Below are 19673 nucleotides of genomic sequence, written 5' to 3'. Positions count from 1 at the left end.
CCACGGTGAAGGCTCATTTAGCCAGCCGTATCTGTGCGATTAGCAGAAATGACAGGTAGTGAGGGGATATTTGAGGAGATTTTAAATGAGTTCAGTGGCGGAGAGTCCGCATCAGGTGGAATAACGTTACTTCCTTAAAAGCTGCTGTGTGGGAGCTAAACACTAGTCATATTGGCAGAAGTACAAAGGAACAGAAAGATAAGAAGAGTATTTTTTACCGTGTTGCAGGCTACCTTTCATATGTGTAACGTTAGATGTATTTTAATAAAAACTTGTAAAAATTGGGTTAAACCAAGTGGCATTTTCTAAAAGACATAACAACAACAACAAAACCACAAAAGACATTTGTATGTTTCAAATATCGAAACGGTGGGTATACCGATCTAAAATACGTTAAGTGTTAGGACACTGGTTTTCAAACGTGAAACAGGTAAGTTGCGCTTATCGTGTTCGTGAGAGTGTACCTGCTTTTAACCAAGAAATAACACTTGAATAAACAAGAAGTCGATACTTAGTAACTTACATTTTAGAAACAAAATTTGACAGTTATTTTGTCTGGTTTCGCTCCGCCAACGAAAACCGCTCCAAACAAAGCCAAAGAAGAATCAGCGGCTCCGATCCGAACAACATTCGTTAGTTTATGAGTGAATCATTACCTTTGAAAGAATCAGATTAGTGAATAACTCAGTGATTCACTCATAAAAACGCCTCAATTCGATATAACGCAGGTCTACTACCATACTGTTTCCTACAATTTATGGAGTTTCTTTATATGCCAGAAATACGTTTGTGGGGCCTTCACTAATGTAACTGTATACTTTAAATTAACAATATACGTGGCAAACAAACTATCTTTCAAAAGATTGGTCATTTTTAAGTCCGTTACACTAAAGTTCACACAGGTGTCGTTACGGAGTAAACTCAATTCTAGTTTGTCACATTAACAATGAACATATTCTTCATGTACTATTAATGTCTGACAGTGAGAAAATGTTGCAATTCTTTGTCATTAAAAACATCCTTATGTGAAAATGTTCTATTCTGTTTAGTCTTTACTTGAAATAAATACTTCTTGCTTGTTAAACTTTTATCTGTGTCTGAAGTGTCCAAATACTTTTCAGGGTCACTTGGCCTCTTGAGGATATAGGGTTTTGTTTGCACAAAGTATCATCAAATATGCCATCGCTGGTTATCTTTTTTTTTTTTTTACTTCATTGTGTTTTGGATAAACATTTAAATGCTTAATTGACACTTCATTTACCATATTTAACTCACTGTAAACTTTATGTCTCTCTATATATATATATATATATATATATATATATATATATATATATATATATATATATATATATATATATATATATATATACACACACACACATTTGCACTTCAGTTCCCAGAGACAATTTGATAGAAATGCATTATTCAATCCAAAAGTCAAAACAAACCATTGAATAAAGTATATAGAAATATAACTCAACTCAAATAATAAAATACATTTATAATTTTGGCTAATGAAACTCATGCATTCAAAGTTTTTTTTTTTTTATCTGAGTGAGTAGAGGATCTGTACCCAAACAAACGACAAGACCACAAAACAATAAGATGTGAAAAAGCAACTTTTAATTAAATCCATAGTAAAATGAAACTGCACCTCCAGTCAAAATCAATCAGAAGAAGGCTATTAAAAAGCAGGTTATAGTACAGAATGCTTTTTCTCATGGTTGATGAAGATTTGATGAATCAGCACATACATGGAACAAACCTTTAATGAGGGCGAACTGAGAGGTTCATTTCAACACTGATCTACTGAACAATCAAAGATCATATAGACATACCATACGATTCTCCACATAAAAAAGTAACATATACACATTTTAAATTTTCATATTAAAAAATACATTATGATACTGGACATGAAGTTAAGTTAACCGAGTTAAAAGAAGGGCTGGGTGGAAAAAACAAAACTAATGAGGCAAAAGAGTTGGAAATGAATTAAGGAGAAAACAGATGAAGACAGACGAGAGAAAAAGAAATGTGGGTCAGTGCGCTTTGCGTTTCCTTTTTTTTGTCTTCTTGTCTTTCTTCTTGCCAGCACATTTCACACAGTACCACGACTGGTCCTCCGGAGGGGCGGCTAAAATACCCACACAGGGCCTGAAAGAGACAGAAAGAGAAATAGATGAGTCTCAGTTACAAGATAAACCTGGATGATATCCATCGGTATGATGAACAACACAACTCGTGTGCCAAGTTTGTATTTTTTATTTAATTCGACATAAATTCCAAATGGAGAAGGCACATCTTTTTTCGATTTAAAAATACTTGATCATTCTCGCAATCAAAATAGTTCCTCTTATCTTGAAAGAGGAGCAGTTTGTTCTGTGCATTTTTGATCTTTAAGCGAAGCGTATGAAAAAGATGATTCCCAAAAAGCTTTACAGTACTGCCAGGCAATCTAGGCTCAGTTTGGGTGTTTTTTTTCCTTCCTCTTATTCACTTTGCTTTGTGAGGTGTGTGTTGCTCTTAAAATGACATGAACGGAAATTAGTATAAAATATTATAGAAGTCTTGTAACTTCAAATATAATCATGTAATCACACTGCACTTTGTGCTTGTAAATTTAAATTAAATTAAATTGATGCATTTAGCAGACGCTTTTATCCGAAGAGACTTACAGTGCATTCAGGCTATCATTTTTTACCTAACATGTGCTCCCTGGGAATCGAACCCACAACCTTGCACTGCTAACGCAATGCTCTAGGGCTTTTTTGCCACAGGAACACTTTTTTTTTGCTTGTATGTCAAAAAAGGAAGTTGGGTCTGGATATTATTCCAAAAGGTCTTATGCACCCTCTAAGATGAATAAAGTCATAACTGTATGACTTTACCTAGAGTCAAGATGAAATCAAACCTGAGACAACTTCCTTATAGATAACATTTCAGTCCCACCTGCATTTTTTCCTTATCAGAAAATGTTACATTACAGGGAAAAAAACAACCAAACAAAAACAAAAACTCTTTGCTTGAGAGAGGGATAAAAATAACAATTGGATAATGTAAGAGAAGCTGAAAAAGGTTTTTACCAGTGATACCAGTCGTCACACTCGTCGCATCCGATCATGGGACTGCCGTCATCAGGTTTATTACATCCTGGACAAATCCAGATCTTATTCCCCCATTCATCCCGAATCTGTGACGAACAACCACAAGAGTCAACCAAAAAAATCAAACAAACTTAAAACTCGTGACACTGGTTGAAAAGAACAGTAATAGCAAGTGCTATACAATTAAATACATCACATCCTATATAATTTAGAGTCCGAGGTCCCACTGCGCCATCCAAACCATTAAATCGACTTCCTGTTTTCAAAACGGTTTCCTGTTTTTAATGAAACCTCAGCTTTAAAATGTAATTTTTGACTTAAGAGCACTTAAGAAAACACTTAGGAATTTTAGCTAGAAAAAAAAACATTATTTTTTTTTTGGATAAATCTATTTCAATCAAATAATGTGTAAAAATGTCTATTAAAAAATTGGAAACCAATTGATAGTTTAGAGCATAAAATTTAAAATGTTTCTTGGTCAAAGTGACTTAAAATAATGAAGCTGATACACACCTGTATATTGTATATTATATATAATATATCGCATATTTGATTGAATGCAACTGTAAATCATAACCATATTCTGATATTAATAATAAAAAGGTAAATATGAAATATATGAAATTATAATGCATAATATGAACAATATATAATTGATTTGTGCACAATGCAGTTATTCATTTGTGTGTGTATATGTGAGACTCACCACGTATGCACTGACGGTCTCTGTTACGACGCTGCATCCCCGTGCTTTGGCCTGGCTGGGTGCCTGCAGAACAGGGACGGCTGGGGGTGGAGGGGGCAGGACAGGAGGAGGGCGGGGTGGAGGTGCTACAGGAGCCGGGGCAGGTGGAGGGGGAGCAGGAGGGGAACGCATCCGAACTGCTGGAATGACCCTGGGCACTGGGGTCCGTGGTGGTGGAGGGGTGGGCTCCGAATCTGGGACCACCTTACTGATCACACTGGTGAAGAAAGAGAGAAAAAGAGGAAAGAAAGGACGGTTACAAACCATACAAATATAATTTATTTCATTGGATGAATAGTTAATTGTATTACTGTTTTTTTTTAGGTCTAATTCTCACTATTAACTATTACGTTTGCCTTAAACTTAATATGCCACTTATTAATAGTAAGGTAGTTCTAGATATGGTTTAGATATGGAATAGAATTAAGGGATCTAAAATATGATCAAACAGGACTCAGGAGAAGGCATTTATACATGCTTTATAAGTACTAATAAATAGTCAATTTGGTAGTATATTGCATGCTAGTTAATAGTGAGAATTGGTTCTTAAAATAAAGTCCTACTGTTGTTGCCCCCCCCCCCTCACATTTTTGTCATGCAATATAATTTTCCTATGGCTTAAAACTATTATAATGGCCAGTAGTATAAATTAGCTTTTTTGTTTGATTGTGAATAAATCAATCAACCAATGAAATAAAAAATTTAAAAAAATAAAAATAATTAATATATTTGATAATTTATTTTGAATTAATAACTAAATAAGTAAAAATAAATAAAACCTTCATCAAAACATAAATATCTAAGTATTTCTATGTATTGTTTAAAAAAAAAAGTTTACCCCAAATCTCAAACAACATACATTTTATCAATTTTTATGCTATAATTTTTATGTCTGAATACTGTAAACTGTAAACCGTTCTAATTTTATCTGCTTTCAATGTCAGCTGATATTTTCACCAATATATAGAAGATCCTTAATAATTATAATCTGGCAACAGAGAAGAACTGTTCGTCTTTTAAATGCTGCCAGACAAACTGATTAAACCCTGCTGTTGCCGAGTAACAGGTTGATTGACAGGCTCAGAGAGAGCGGACAGCGGTGCTTGCTGTAGTACTGACCCTGAGAAGGGTGTGTCAAACGGTCAGCTCCGATTACACACACAGACACTCATTATTTATGCTTCATCTGACTGACACACAGACACACACACACACACCACAACCATACACAGGGCTCCCTCTCGGGGTAAAGATGGTGTGGGGTATGCCCTGTCCAGGATGTGACCTCACAACCTTTCAGAGACCAAAGGTCACCTGTGCCAATGTGCATAAAAGGAGCTTCTGTTGAGATCTTGTAAAAAAGCACTCTTTATCGATCACTATTTTTGGTTACAGCTGATATAAATACTCTTTTATCTTGTACTTTCATCACTGATATACTGTGCATCCCTAATGTCTTTCAAGCTAAAATAAAAGTTAAACATAAACAACATCTAAAGCTTTGTGCTTATGTAAACGAAACAAAAACACATTTTCCTCTTGAAAGCATTGCTGATTGTGTTTTTCAACAAACTAGACTACAGGTGCAAGTAAAAAAAGCATAACACAGGCGACAGAGGCACAACACACACTCCGGGGCTAAGAATAAAGGCCTTCCTGCACAAACACACACACACACACAGACATAAACATGAATGTTTCCTGTTCTGCATGCAGGTGGAACTGAAGAGGTGAGGAAGAAATTCAAAAGCACAGTCAAAACACTGCAGATGCTGTATATTCTGAGTCTAAATCACACTGGCCATTAAAGCAACATCAGTCATGTAGACGTTCAGGAATCAGTAATCGCCTTACCTGTAGTATGGCGCTGTGTGTGTGTGTGAGGGGGTTAAGTGGTGTGAACACTGGCGCTATTGATAGGAGTGTGCAGGAGGGGGCAATGATGTGGGGAGTGTGTGTGTGTGTGTGTTTGCCCCCCTCAAAGACCTCATGGGCCGTCTGGGACTGGTCACAAGACCCAAAGCCTGAAACTCACACCTGTACACAGACTCAGAGACTCTGACCACACAGAGAGCTGCCTGATACTCTCAACCCTTCGTGTGTGTGAAGTACTTACATCTTGTCTTGTCCAGCGCCCACTCTGAGGGTCAGTCGGGGTATGACAGGAGACGGTGGGACAGTGGGAAGAACATCAGCCTAAACAGACAAAAATATATTATATAAATAAAATATATAAACATTCAGGTCAAGTCACCACTGAATTATTAAGCTTAGGGATAGGGACAAAAAATATTTTAATTTTTCTTTATATCATTTGCATTTACATTTGACATTTACATTTATCAGAATATTTATTGCACATCATTAACAAGAAAAAAGGAAATTCCACATAAGACCTTGAGAACGCAAACACAATAACACAGAGCAAGCCCCATTTTAATTTAAGAACACATTTTTTTTATTTAATACAAAATGATCATAAAAATTGTACTGAATGAAATGTGTTATTTCTAAATTGTTGACAATTGAACAAATCTTCTAAAATGTAATCAATATTAATAAAAAAATATATAGATTACAGACAACCTTTTTGTATTTTGATTTAATACATATTTATCATAAAAATGCATCAAATAAAATATTAAAAACTTTAATCCATATTGCAATTCATTAAGATTAATTAAAAAGATTATTATAGATATATTTATAATTTTATCTTTATTATTTCTTACAAATATTAATATTGATTCATCAACCAGCCCTAATTAAGGTTTCTTTGATGCTGCAATCTGTAAAATAGGGATTCACTGATGTTATACAAATGACCAATAATAATCTCATGATAACCAGTGTAAACAGTCAATGTAATTAATATATTCTGTTTTTTTTTTTTAATTCCAATTAAATCTGTGCATGGTAATTTGACATGCTTCTCAGCGAAATTTAGGAAACAACACAATGTACAGCAAAGAAAAAAAAAACTGGAAAAAAATGATTTAATATGAAAATAAGCTGTGATATAATTTGCCTCAATATCAGGTTTTAAAATAATAAATTACAATAAAACAAAAATGCAAAAATCCCTACATTTCAAAACGTTGGCCTGATGGATACATAATTGTCTAAAAGTGGGAAATTTCAAACTAGTTACATGCAGTGGTCACTCCTCTTCTGAGGGCTTAATCCTGTTCTAACCAGATATGCTTACAGAAATGACAATTGCTTTTTAAAGCTGAATTCAGTACTGACAAATTCAGGCAGTGACAACTGAATTTTCACTGAATCCAAAGATTGTGTAAAGGACCAAACAACTAATCATGCATAAAACATGGCATTTCAATTAACAACAGTTTACTAAAAACTAAACCGGTTAAAATGTTGGTATACATGTTTTTTTCTCACAGCTGCAAATCACCAAGTCAGTGCTACAGTTTTCACCCCGTCAATCATCATGTGTTTGGGGTAGAAGGATCAATCTAGTATTCCTCATACACAAAAGAAAACATGGGTGCTTTTTCCAAAACTTGCAGTGATGACATAATTGTGAGTTATTAAACTACAAATCAGCTACTAATGTGGACAAGACCACACAGCTTCACCTCAGATGTTCACACTTAACACGGCAGATGGACAACATGGTGTCCTGCTAATCCAGTTTAGCTAGCACCAGGGTCAGTCCTCCTGAAAAGCCCTTTATGTACAAACACCTCTGATGCTGGCAGTAGTCTGTCCAGTCTGAGGCCATGGAGGCGGGGTGGGGGGGGTATGAACAGACCTCAGAACAGAGATAAAAACAGCAGAATGGGATGATGAACAGAACAAAGCGCATGAGAGATGGAGGAGATGATAGCGCTGGGACGGATAACGCGGTGCTGGCGGAGGAGACCGGTGTAGAGTGTCTCTGGGGTTTTTCCGAGGCTTAACGAGAGTGAGGTGCTCTTTGTGCGTTTGTGTTGGGGAGAACCCCTGCCGCTGTTGTGCTTTTGTCCGCCCAGATCCCCCATAATGCCGCTGCACTAATTGTTTAACACAGAAACATGTCTTTTCTCTTTTTAATGTTTTTGTTTTTATTGTTGCGCCGCGCATTCATTACAAAACCTTTGTGGATTTGGAGACTCCTCCCTGGGTCTCACTCACTCTCTCTGTCTGCCACCCCATCCTCTCGCTTTCTCTCGGTTTTTCACGTCCTTTCTTCTATGGAAAGAGGGGTACGTACGTATCAGCAGAATTGAGAGGATGGCTGGCAGGTTGCATCATTTGGGGAGAATAGGAGCGTGAGAAGCCGTGTTAGCCGCTGCATTAGCATATATGCATGAACAAACCTGGCGAGTGGCGCCAAAAAAAAAAAAAACACAAAAAATGTCTGGAGGTATGCCTGCGCTCGCAATTCTCCTTCTCCGATTCGCTTTCAGATCCGATCGTCCCAAACGGATGGCTTTTATGAAGCATTATAACCATGACTATCACACGTCTCTTCTAGCGATACGTGCTTGGGAAAGCACCACGATTGCTCCTATACAAGGGTTACACTATACTGGGGCTATAACAAGGGCTGCAACTCTAAACTGCCATAAAAGATTTATAAGCAGTTTGTACTTCAGTTGATTAGAGGAGCTCTTGAGTTGACGCTGGACTCGGCACAATGAATTTTAGACGGCCGTGTTAATCTATGGAAAACTCCTCTGAGAGAAATGGGCAAAACAAACTTGTTTCACCTGGTACAGGTGTTTTCTGCTCGGCTATTCAACAGTGGCGCTGCTTAATCTGCCATGTCCCGGAAAAATAAATTCTATTTTCTCTGAGATGTGACTTTGCAGTCTCATTTGAATACAAAGACAATAAATAGATTCTAAAAATTGGTTTTGTTCAGGACCCAGATCTTACTTTGGACTCAAATGGTGACCCAACACAGTAACTAAATTGTTTACTGTATAGAAAGTAACGGTGAGCTTTATACCGGTAAAAATTTGTCAACTGGTAGAGATTTTGGACTATCACTGGTTACATGCTGGCATGACGTTGCTGTACTAAATGGTTACAAAAATGTATCGTTTGCAGTCGTTTTTAAGCATTGCGGCTTAAAAAACAAGCGTTTTTGAGCCATTCAAAAGCAATCAGCAATTTATGGGCCTTGAATAGTTAAACACACACATGTATGTTTCAAAATGGCCGTCTTTGCAAGAATTCTCATGCACACAGGTCTTAACTGAAAGCAAACAGCTGAGAAATAAAACAGCATATTTGATCTGGGCAGCTCTTAAAGTGACAGCAGTCTAATACTCCTGTCTGTCATTCAAAAGAGTTAATCGCTCACTGCTCTTGACTGAATCACTTTTGTAACTTTAATAAGAAATATATCACGGTGAAGAATATGCAATGTTTTTATACATTTGATTACTTTATACAATGCATGTAGCATTTCATATTTATTTGTTCTACTGAAGTTTTTTGTTCTATTGCTTGTAATTAGTAAATTATTCTTATTTAAATCACTGATTCAAAATCTCAACCAGAATAATGGGAGATGTTTGGTTAACAACTGTGGTGGGGCAAAGTAAGAGGGACTTGTGACGTCATCCAAAAAGCCAAAGACTTTCTGAGGCAGAGAAAGTTTAATTTGTAGGTTTTTAACAGTCATTAAAGTTTAAAAATTATTTCAGATTGCGATATCTCTCATTCAGAAGGACGACACCTGTGTTTACTAACCACAATTGGGCAATGGGGAACAGCCATCCAACACACGAGCGAGTAAAGACCTTTCAACCTCCCTAAGGAAGGAGCTAAGGCCATGTGTCTTGACGATAAGGCCCGTGTGTGTGCGCGTCTGTAAGAGTGAATGTGTGTGCACACACTCAGGGTGACCCACAAAAGCGGGACAAGATAGTACTATCTGCTTATGTTAATTAGTCTTTAAGTGGTTGAGGAGGTGGCAGCAATGTCTTTCTCCCTAAAAGTGCCCCGTCCTACTTAACCTACTCCTATCATGCTCATTCAAACACACACTGCATGTGCACCCAACATAAATGGCTGCCTGATCACGTAAATTGATTAATCAGCTTCTAAATGAATGTAAAGTGCTGTAGCCAGCGTGACCCAGAGACCAGTGTCGCTCTTTAAAAACTCTATAAGCTAAAGAACCGATAATGAAAAAGTGAAAAAGAAAGTCTCAAAATTTTACAAGAGTGTAATACCATAAAGCACAATATAATAAAATATTACATAAAGGTTCTTTTTGTGCCGTTTAGCAAAGACTCAGTTGTTCAGTAGGGATGGAGATTAGACAGTGTGAAGAGACTCTTCTCAGGTTGGAGGTTGGAACTTGAATCAAAATCCAATTTGACGCATTTTTATGCAGTTTTTAAAATAAACGGTGGCAAATTCAATGCCATGTTTATCTTTTACCTTTACTATTCATACTAATGAACCTGATCTCTGCATTTTGAAAATACTTCATGTAGTTACGGCATTCATGACATCCCTGGAATGTCTTCAAGATTCACAGATGAGGGAACCATGCAGAAGCACAGAGTATATCTCGACCATCACGGAATACCCAACATTACTAATAGGATTTCAGCAAACAACTTGAGACTGTCTACTACACTGGACAATCCAAATCCATTTATCCCATGGTCAGAAGTAGTGCAAACACAGAGTATGTGTGAAATAGATAGGGACAACTGTTGGTGACTCATCACGCCAAATCCAGTTTAGAAAATAAATAAATAAATAAATCACTTATTATGATGTTTTTTTTGTTTTTTGTTTTTGCCCAATGACACTCGTCTTTGGTATAATGACGTGGTTAAACGCTTAAAAGGCTGAAAAAATCTGTGCAATTACTGACTGGTTGTTCTGTAACGGTAAAATATCATCTGCAGTAATATTAATTATTGGCTGGTTTCAACAATACCTTTCTATACAACAAGAATGGGTGATAAACGATAACATTTGGAGATTCATATTGAAATTAATTTATTTAAACACCATTTTTGGTAACAAATTTGTAATAACTCATAAAATAAAGAATCCAGGAAAAAAATCTGTGGAAAACACAGAATTTAAGGAAAAATAATAATTTTGTAGAGCCCTAAATTAAAAGGTACTCTAGTTTAATTGTGTATAAATAAGTTATGTGTACATTCATTTTCAAGGTAAAACATTATTGTGGAAAGGTTTTCATTCAACATGAATATTGTGATAAATATCAATGGGAAAAATATTGTAATAATATGTTTTGTACAAATTATGTAATGTATCATTTATTTATTTAAATATCATGTTTCAATTAGAAGTGCATCGATCCGATACTCAGGATCGCAAGCGCATCATTCTGTGCACGGAATGCGCATAAGCGCTCTATATTTGAGCCTTTAGTATTACAATACATTTCTTCGCAATTAAAGATTATTAATAGTCTATCTTGTTCTGTCCTATCTATCATATGTTGGTGTCTTTATTACTGTACTATACATATAAAATGTCTTATATTTCTATATCAGTGTATTTACTTGTTTTTTCATGAATGTATTTTACAACAATACAAAGATCAATGTGTAACATTTTACCAGATTTTAGACTTATTCACTTTTATTTGTAAATATTTCAATAAATTTTATATAAATTGTGTACCCATGATTTTCCTAGAGTATATTTTGCTGCCGATTTATCCACTAACCTAGTTAATAATAGTATTTTTGTCATTATGATTATATATTTAATTTGTTATTTTTAATTAAAATGAAGTTGTCTATATGTAGTAGATTGTGTTTAACACACGAAATAGTCACGATCAGGTCAACACAGAAATTCTAAATTGATTTAAAAAAAAAAACTTTGCTGGTATCGGATTGGATTGGTATTGGCAAATACTCTGAATTTTCGGTATTGGATCGGTTCTGAAAAAATGGTATCGCTACATCTCTAGTTTCAGTTAGAAGCACACGAAGATGGCTGCAAAAACCATTTGATTTTGGTTTCAACCATTTGCCACTTGTTTTCAAGCAAGCTACTAAAGACTTACTTAAACACTAAAGACTCATTGTAAGAAAAAAATGGCGTAATCTCTTTCTCTTCTTTCCATCTCTCTGTACACTGTATCGTTTGTTTCCACTTTTGCCCCATCTCTTCTCTCTCTCTCGCCATAGTTCTCTCTCAATTTCTGTAATTCCTTGTTTTGTAGCAGTAGTTCTGAGGCAGTTCTCAGCAAACAGCACTGGATGTTGTGGTTAAGGTCCAGAGATAGCAGATTGCATTGTGGTCCCACAGCATTGGCATTGTGGCTGGATTTGTCCGGTTTTATGTAAACGCAATACTCTTTTCACCTGAACTAATACAACCAGTGGCGTAAAGCCCCTTACTGCTACCGACGGCATTTTTCTTCTAATCTCTACGGATTTAAGTCCCTTGCACACATACCTCAGGCCAACGACTGATAACCCCCCCAGCTCCCCACCCCCTCAGCTCTCTCCACCTGTCTATTTTTCCTCTTTCCTCTCACTCTCTTGTCTCTTTTTCTTTTCTCCTGGATGGCAGCAAAGCAGCCTTGCAAAAAATTAAAGTGATGGAAAGATTCAAGCAGGTGGAGAGCGAGAGAAATCATTTTCTCAATCCCATCTCCCAATGGCAGCAGGAGACGGAGAATAAGATGGAGAGAGAAAGAGAGTGCGGGGGTCAGGGATTCAGGTAACGAAAGAAAAAGAGATAGAAAGCATGAAAAATGGAATTCCGCAGCAGTCCAAATCAATTCAAGCTGCTCTGATGTGGTGTACATACATTATCACTGTCATTGGATGGTGAAAAGCGATGTTTGATAAAGAAGAACTAACACACTCTTTCACTCAAACTCTTTTGCAGACACACATGCTGTAAAATGGGGTATGAATTGGGTAAACAGAAGCTTTGAGGTGTATTATCCCTTGTTTGATTTGCACACAGATTGATAGTCTATTGTGTTTGTGTGTGTGCGCAGGGGCTCCATGCAAGGAGCAGGATTCCAGGGACAAATTGACCTGAAAAGACGGAAATGTAAATGTAGCAACGATCTACCTCTGATCTCAAAAGTACACACAAAAAAGGACACAAATACAGAAAGATACAGACACACACACACTAAACTAGTAACGGGGCCAGATAGTAAATCTATCTGAGTGACTCTCTCGTGTATTGCATTATTGATGCTGCACCTTCATATTGAATTCATGTGGAAGTTTTATGAATGGCCTATGCAGCCTTATGTAGTTGGCATTCAATAATGAGTATATCATGCAAAACTGTGTACATGTACAACCAAGCATATTGTGCTTTACTCAGAAATATGAGGTTAGACATATCAAATGGTTGTGAAGATCATTTCATATTGACTATTTCATATTGACTAGCTTTAACTAATTTAGAGTAGATTTTGGTGTAAGCAGTGAAAGTAGCTTTCCAATTCGTAAGTGCTATAGGACCTCTTACCAATAAACTTGATTTCTCAAGTTTTGGCTTGTCTTTCTCCTTTTCCTTCGTCTTTTCTTTCTTCTCTTTGTCCTTCTTTTTCTCCTCTTTATCTCGCTCCTTCTCCCTGATTCGTTCCTTCTCCCGTTCCTTTTCACGCTCCTTCTCTCTGTCTTTCTCCTTCTCTTTTTTCTTCTTCTTCTCTTTCTTGTCCTTCTTCTTGTCCTTTTCTTTGCTCTTGTTATCCTTGGGGTGTGGGAATAATTTATCAGGGAGTATTGGTGGCAAAGGGGGCAACATTGACGGGACACGTAGGCAAGTCTGGGGGCTGAAGAGCGGGCTGGTGGCGCCTACGGCAGCGGCGATGTCTTTGGTTCCTTGAGATATCCTCTTCTCTTCCTTGCCTCGCTCCTTGCCCTTGTCTCGTTTTTCTTTCTCTTTCTTGCTTTTCTCTTTATCTTTTTTCTTGTCTTTGTGCTTGTCCTTCTCTTTCTTCCCGCTAATGCCGTCTCTCCGTTCTTCACCTCCTAGCAATAGCTCCAGCCAGGGCATGTTGTTCTCCTCTACCTGCCCTCGCTCCTTTTCCCGCTTTTTCTCCTTGATCTTGTCCTTGTTCTTTCCTTTATCTTTGCCCTTCTCCTTGAGTCTCTCTTTGTCTTTCTTCTTCAACTTGACCCTGATGTCCTTTTTGAGTTTTTTCTTCAGAAGGGTAGCAGTAACAGGGTCTTTCCGTTCCTGGGGAGGTTTTAGAGGTGGCATCGGATTGGGAGGAGAGTCAGGTGGGGATGACAGGTAAGTGGGCTCTGAAGGTGAAAGACTTGGGGCCTGAATTGGCTTTTGACCCTGATTGGCCTTTCGGATGACCTCGTCTATAGAGTCATCCATCGTCCAGCGATTAGGTGGGTTGAGAATTGGGGGAACTGGTGGAAGTGGGTGTTTTCCGGTAAGAACTTGTGGAGGTTTGATGTGGCTTAGTATATGTTTGGGTGCAGGTTTTGGCCCCTCACTGTCTGAGTCCGAGTCGTAAGCAAATGGGTCTGATGCGCCATCTCCATCTGCACAAGCCCGTGCAATCACAGCAGCAATAGAGTTCTCAATATCCTCGTCTCCTGTATCATGAGCTCTGAACTGGCCATCACGAGAATTCTCATCTACAGGAGGTCCTGGCCAACCACGTCCAGCTGCACCAAAAAGGGCAGGACTTGGCTTTGGGCTGCGGGGGCTTTTGGGTCTAACGGGTGACCTCTTTCCTGCCTTCTGATTGGACTTGGGTGGTGTCAATATAAGTGGTCGCCCCAATACACCAATGGGTGCAGAACCAGCACCTCTTTTGGGTGATTTGTTCTTCTGTCGTGCAGGAGAGGGTGAGGGCAATTTTGGCTTTTGTCCAGGTGTAGGAGGTGCCAAAGGAGGTCGGGGTAATTCGGGGGAGTGGGGAGGGGAGGGGGAATGGGGCATGTGTTGGGAGTTGAGGGAACTGAGAGGTTCCCGTGGCTCATAACTCCATTCGGGGCTAACGCCTGGTTTGCTGCTCAGGCGGGGTCTCTTGGCGGCGGGTAACAGACCCTCAGGCCTTGGACTCTCTCCGCCATGACAACTAAGCCAGTTCTCATCATTCTCCTCTTCCTCAACGTCCTCTTCCTCACCCAGGGAGACTTGCATGGCCTCGGCAGAAGTGCCCATATCTGCAGGAACCGGCTCCTCCTCTTCCTCATCTGCCAGAAGGAAACATACAAATATAAATCATATGCAACCAGAATAAAAAAAAGAAAAAAAAAACAAGAACAGAGACTTGAGAAACCGGATCAGATAACTATGCAAGCCAGACTGAAAACTACTAATTACACACCTGATTCAACCGTTTCGTAAATAATACAGATAATAAGAAAGAATATGAGAGGAAAACAAAGAAAAGGGGCAATTTTGACATATGAACAACAACATTAACAGAAAGGGAACATCTCAGGGAGGAATGGAGTGTGGATATCAGAGCAACAGATCAAAATCATCCACACCTGATTACACAGCAGAACAACAGAGCGAACAAGATACGCACACACAAAATCAGACCAACATCCAAGTGCAGAAGCAATCTCTGGTTAAATCAAACTTTTTTTTTTATGTCTCCAAGCACTCCAAATGCACGCACACATACACACACACACACACTACACACTAGGGTGGCGTGATACCAGTTAACCAGTGGTAATCTGGCCACTGTGACTCTCCGCACCACAATGGATGACAGGAAGTGCAGGCAGGGCCCTCTGACACTCTCTATTATAAATAGTGTAATCTATATGGTAATATTGTTGTATTCTATAAGCACAGAATGGGGATAAGATAACATTGTGACTTTAGGCTTTCTTCCGGCCGGTGGAATGGTAATAGTTATCAAAGGTTATTTGAGAATGACATGCCGGCTGCTTTCTGATTGGCTGGGGCCGGTTATTTATGATACGAATTATGATAAAGATGATGTCTCTTCTGCGTCGGTCGCTCTCCCTCTCCTCGGCCCTCTCGCACAATAAATTGCTATCGTTAATCACGGGAAGGCTTTGTGCCGGCGTGATTACCACGCCAGCACCGTAATAAGAATTTTTATTTAAAGGAAGAATATGGATTTGTCATCGCCTCCTCAGCATGAAGTAAAGTGACAGTATTTCACAACGCTGACATTTAATTTGTATAGAAAAAAAGGAAAAGCAGCATGGGTGATATTTGCATTTTACGGCTCTATCCTCCATTTCCTTTCTTCCTGGAATAGAAGTACTCTCTCTTTACTTTCATACAATTGGACGTTTCCATGAACAAGGTACATAAATACAGTCTGAAACTCTTAAAAATGAAGTCAATTTTTTTTATCCAAATGGTCAGTTTAAAGAGGTGCTTAACCTTCAGGAAATTTTATTCATCCACCTCATGAAGTCAAGCTAAGTAGTTTTAAAATTCATTTCTTCTGAGTTAAAATGAAACACTAGAATAGGTGAAACATTATTATTTAGGATCAAATTAGTCTGTAGTTAATTATCAAATTATTCTTTACCTATAATTCAAGAAAACAAGTTTTTTTTTATTAACTCTGGTAACAGGGCTAAAAGGTTTGGTTTAATGAAAGTCACTAAATTGTATATACATACTATGAGTATTATATATATGCTATGCAGAAAATGTCCTAACCATTACATTAGTGCCACAATGCTATGAAATGCTACATTTGCAATGGGATGAAAATCATACGGCAACAGGGTTTAGCAAAGCTTAAAAAAGAAAAAAAAAAGGAAATAGCTAAATTTGACATTTTTGGTCATTTAAATCTAAAATTAAAATCTGATTGGGTGGTTTGGATGATGTGATGTTTAAAACTACTTACATTTTATTGCGCGTCAAACATATGTTAATAACAATTAATAATACAAAATAAGTCTAATAACCATAGTTCTCAGTACACATGGCTTTTGATTAAAAAAAATAAAATAAACAACATCATACTTAAGACCCACATATTACGTGAAAATCAGTGTGTGTTTGAAACAAAGTGCTTATGGGAGGGATTGAAATGAGAGATATCTGCAAATGTGTGTGATCATTTTCAGACATCAGGCCTCTGCTCATTCGTCCAGTGGAGAAACAGCTCCGTTTTCACTTGCAACCAGTTTCCCTTTCATCTGATATCCAAAAAAAAAAAAAAACATTCACCCCCTCCTTTCCATTTAATTTGGCACTGCTGAAGAAAAGCACGGATTTGAACACTTGCACACATAAACACACGGCGCTTAATTGATTGTGTCACTTACAAATGTGAATAAGACTAAAGACAGGGAGTGATAACGAGAAAAAGCTACTACGCCAAAAATGGTACATGGGAATGAAAACAAGCTTACACACACATTGTGAAGTAATTAAAATGCATAGATAAGAAAGAGAGTGAATGAGAAGAGAGAGAGAGCTGTCAATTTACTGGAGACCAATGTCTGATGCAACTAACCAGCTTTCTTATACTGATAGTAAGGTATGGTGTGTGTGTGTGTGGGGGGGGGGGGGGGGGGGTGTCATATCACTTTCATAAAAAAAAATAATAAAAAAACACCCCTCCCTCTGTGGTACTTTAAAAAGGAAAAGTTGGATTAAGGCCTACTGCAATTAAAAGCAGCTCGTTTATTGGGGGGACTCCAATCAATGGAGAGCGCGAGAAGCGGGTTAAACGAGAAGAGATAAGATGCGTTTAATGTTCCAATTCCGCACAGCATCTTCGCGGGACAATTACTAACTTCTGAGGGCATCCTGTGTGCATGTGAAAAAAAAAAAAAAAAAAAAGAGTTTCAACCTGTGGAGTGTTTAATGAACGTGACACCTACGCCGCACAAATATTCCCAAAACACCTTCTACTGGTTTAATTGGAATTATACGTCATCTTATTATGAATCAGAAAGAAAATAATAATAATAATTAATTATATATATATATATATATATATATATATATATATATATATAAATTATTATTATATAAAATTATTAATAAACATTATGTATAAACCAATGCCCAATAGTAAGTGTCAGTATTAGTAAGTGATCTGCTACATGTCCAAATTATGTGAAAATCAGGTTACAATATCTCTATTAAATATTATCCTTTTTTTACAATCTGTTTTTTTCTTAATAGGCTTCGAGTAAAAATTATTTATACTTATTTCGAATTCAAAATGTACACTTTTATATCAGATTTCAACAAATAATAAGCATTTATTAATCATTTTAGTATTTAGGGATTTCCGCTTTGATTTTAGCCTTACAATGACAGACTGTAGTATAGTATGAATGTTGATTTAAATAAGACCAAACCATACTGATTTATAAGATCAGCCATCATATTTAATCGACTAAACTTTATTGATCAATGCATCCATAATCAACCTTAAACCTTTAACATGCATAAGAAGAACAACCTGCCTGGTCTGAAATAAATGGGAACAGAATCAGAGTTTGCCGTGACTTTGACCTTGTCTGCAGTATCTATCTTAAACACACACAAATGTACCACAGCCTTCGGTCTTGCAGCGTCTCCTCGCTCTCACGACCTTCACGTCCGGCAGGGGAAACTTCTGCAAGCTTCCGGCTGTAAGTTATTCAAGAATACGCTTTGAATAATTGTCCCGCAATATGAGTCTCTGATTAATTGCCTGAGATAAGAGAAGCTTCTCTCTCGTTCTGTGGCTCTAGCGCTCACTGCAGGGCCCTGCCGAGTCCCCTAATCACAACACACACCGTTTATCTGAGAGTGTGGAGATCCAGCTTTGCTTGGGTTAACATGCAAGTGTAGCTTTAACACAGATTCGAACAAAATATTAAAAGGAAGTACATTAATAGCATGCATCAAAGTGTACATGAATCTAGGCAGTGTAGCCAAAGACAAAATATGAGGGCAGCCATTCTTATCATCTACATATTACATATTTCTCCTTTAATATATAAAATTTGATTTTCTACGTAAATGAACAAGCCTATAAATAAAAGTAAAGGTATGACATTTCTTTTCAGTTATAGAATTATACAGAACAAGTTTATTTCCTAATTAAAATCTAATTATAATATACTTAATTTTATTATAATAATATAATTGATAATGTAATATTTAGAATTCATGATATATTTTGTATATTTGTACAATATAAGTCTACATTAAAATGCACACACACACACACACACACACACATATATATATATATAAATAGTTTTGCGGTAAAGTCTATGCTTGGATAATCCTCTGAACTTCACAAATGAAGTATATCCTAATATTCCTGCTTTGATGTAAATAATATTGCAAAACTTCTTCCAGAAGTTTGTATACCATTGGTATATGCGGTCATTTCATCTAGTGTTTTAACTATAAATAAAACTCTAAACTGAGAATGACAGTCAACTTCAAATGTCATAAAAACAGGAAATGCACACAATGATAAAAACGGTGAAAATGTATTTACACATCAAAAGTCTTCCTTGATGCTGGTTTGCCTAAAAAGGGGAGAGAAAAAAAACACACAAAACTGGTGCGCGGAAAGAGACAGAAATACTAAAGTTTACTGATAAACACACAAGGCCTTTGTGGTGTCAAAATGTAACTATCTTCAATAAGAAACCCACATTCTCAAGCGTGTTGAGGTAGAAAGGTAAAGCGAAAAGAGTAAGACAGTGGTGAACACTTAACACTCAGCTAATAGCAAATCTTCTTTCTCCAGTAATTTAGTGCTATGCCTACAGGGCTCAGAGCCTTTGAAGTGGCAGGAAATGTCAAATCAATTATTGCTTTCCTATAAGAAAAGAGCGTTTTATTGGGCTTTCATGCCAATAGTGTACATTGCGTGATTTGAGTTTGAAAAA

The 19673-nt window shown here is 37.2% G+C and overlaps 1 protein-coding gene across 1 annotated transcript in view; it reads right to left on the bottom strand.

Moving 5' to 3' along the window:
* Positions 1-1604: 1604 nt before the first annotated feature.
* Positions 1605-19673, bottom strand: part of LOC127956520 (transcription initiation factor TFIID subunit 3) — a 45864-nt gene continuing 27795 nt past the window's right edge. The window contains exons 3-7 of the mRNA XM_052554538.1: positions 13315-15008; positions 5972-6051; positions 3817-4072; positions 3090-3196; positions 1605-2160 (exon numbers count right to left, since the gene is read on the bottom strand). Of these exons, the coding sequence (XP_052410498.1) occupies positions 2046-2160; positions 3090-3196; positions 3817-4072; positions 5972-6051; positions 13315-15008 (2252 nt within the window). The 3' untranslated portion in view covers positions 1605-2045. The remainder of the gene's footprint in view (positions 2161-3089; positions 3197-3816; positions 4073-5971; positions 6052-13314; positions 15009-19673) is intronic.

The sequence above is a fragment of the Carassius gibelio genome, chromosome B4 (assembly GCF_023724105.1).
Source record: "Carassius gibelio isolate Cgi1373 ecotype wild population from Czech Republic chromosome B4, carGib1.2-hapl.c, whole genome shotgun sequence".
NCBI lineage: Eukaryota > Metazoa > Chordata > Actinopteri > Cypriniformes > Cyprinidae > Carassius > Carassius gibelio.
Note: the sequence above shows the minus strand (reverse complement) of the source record. Positions and strands in the feature narration are given on the sequence as shown.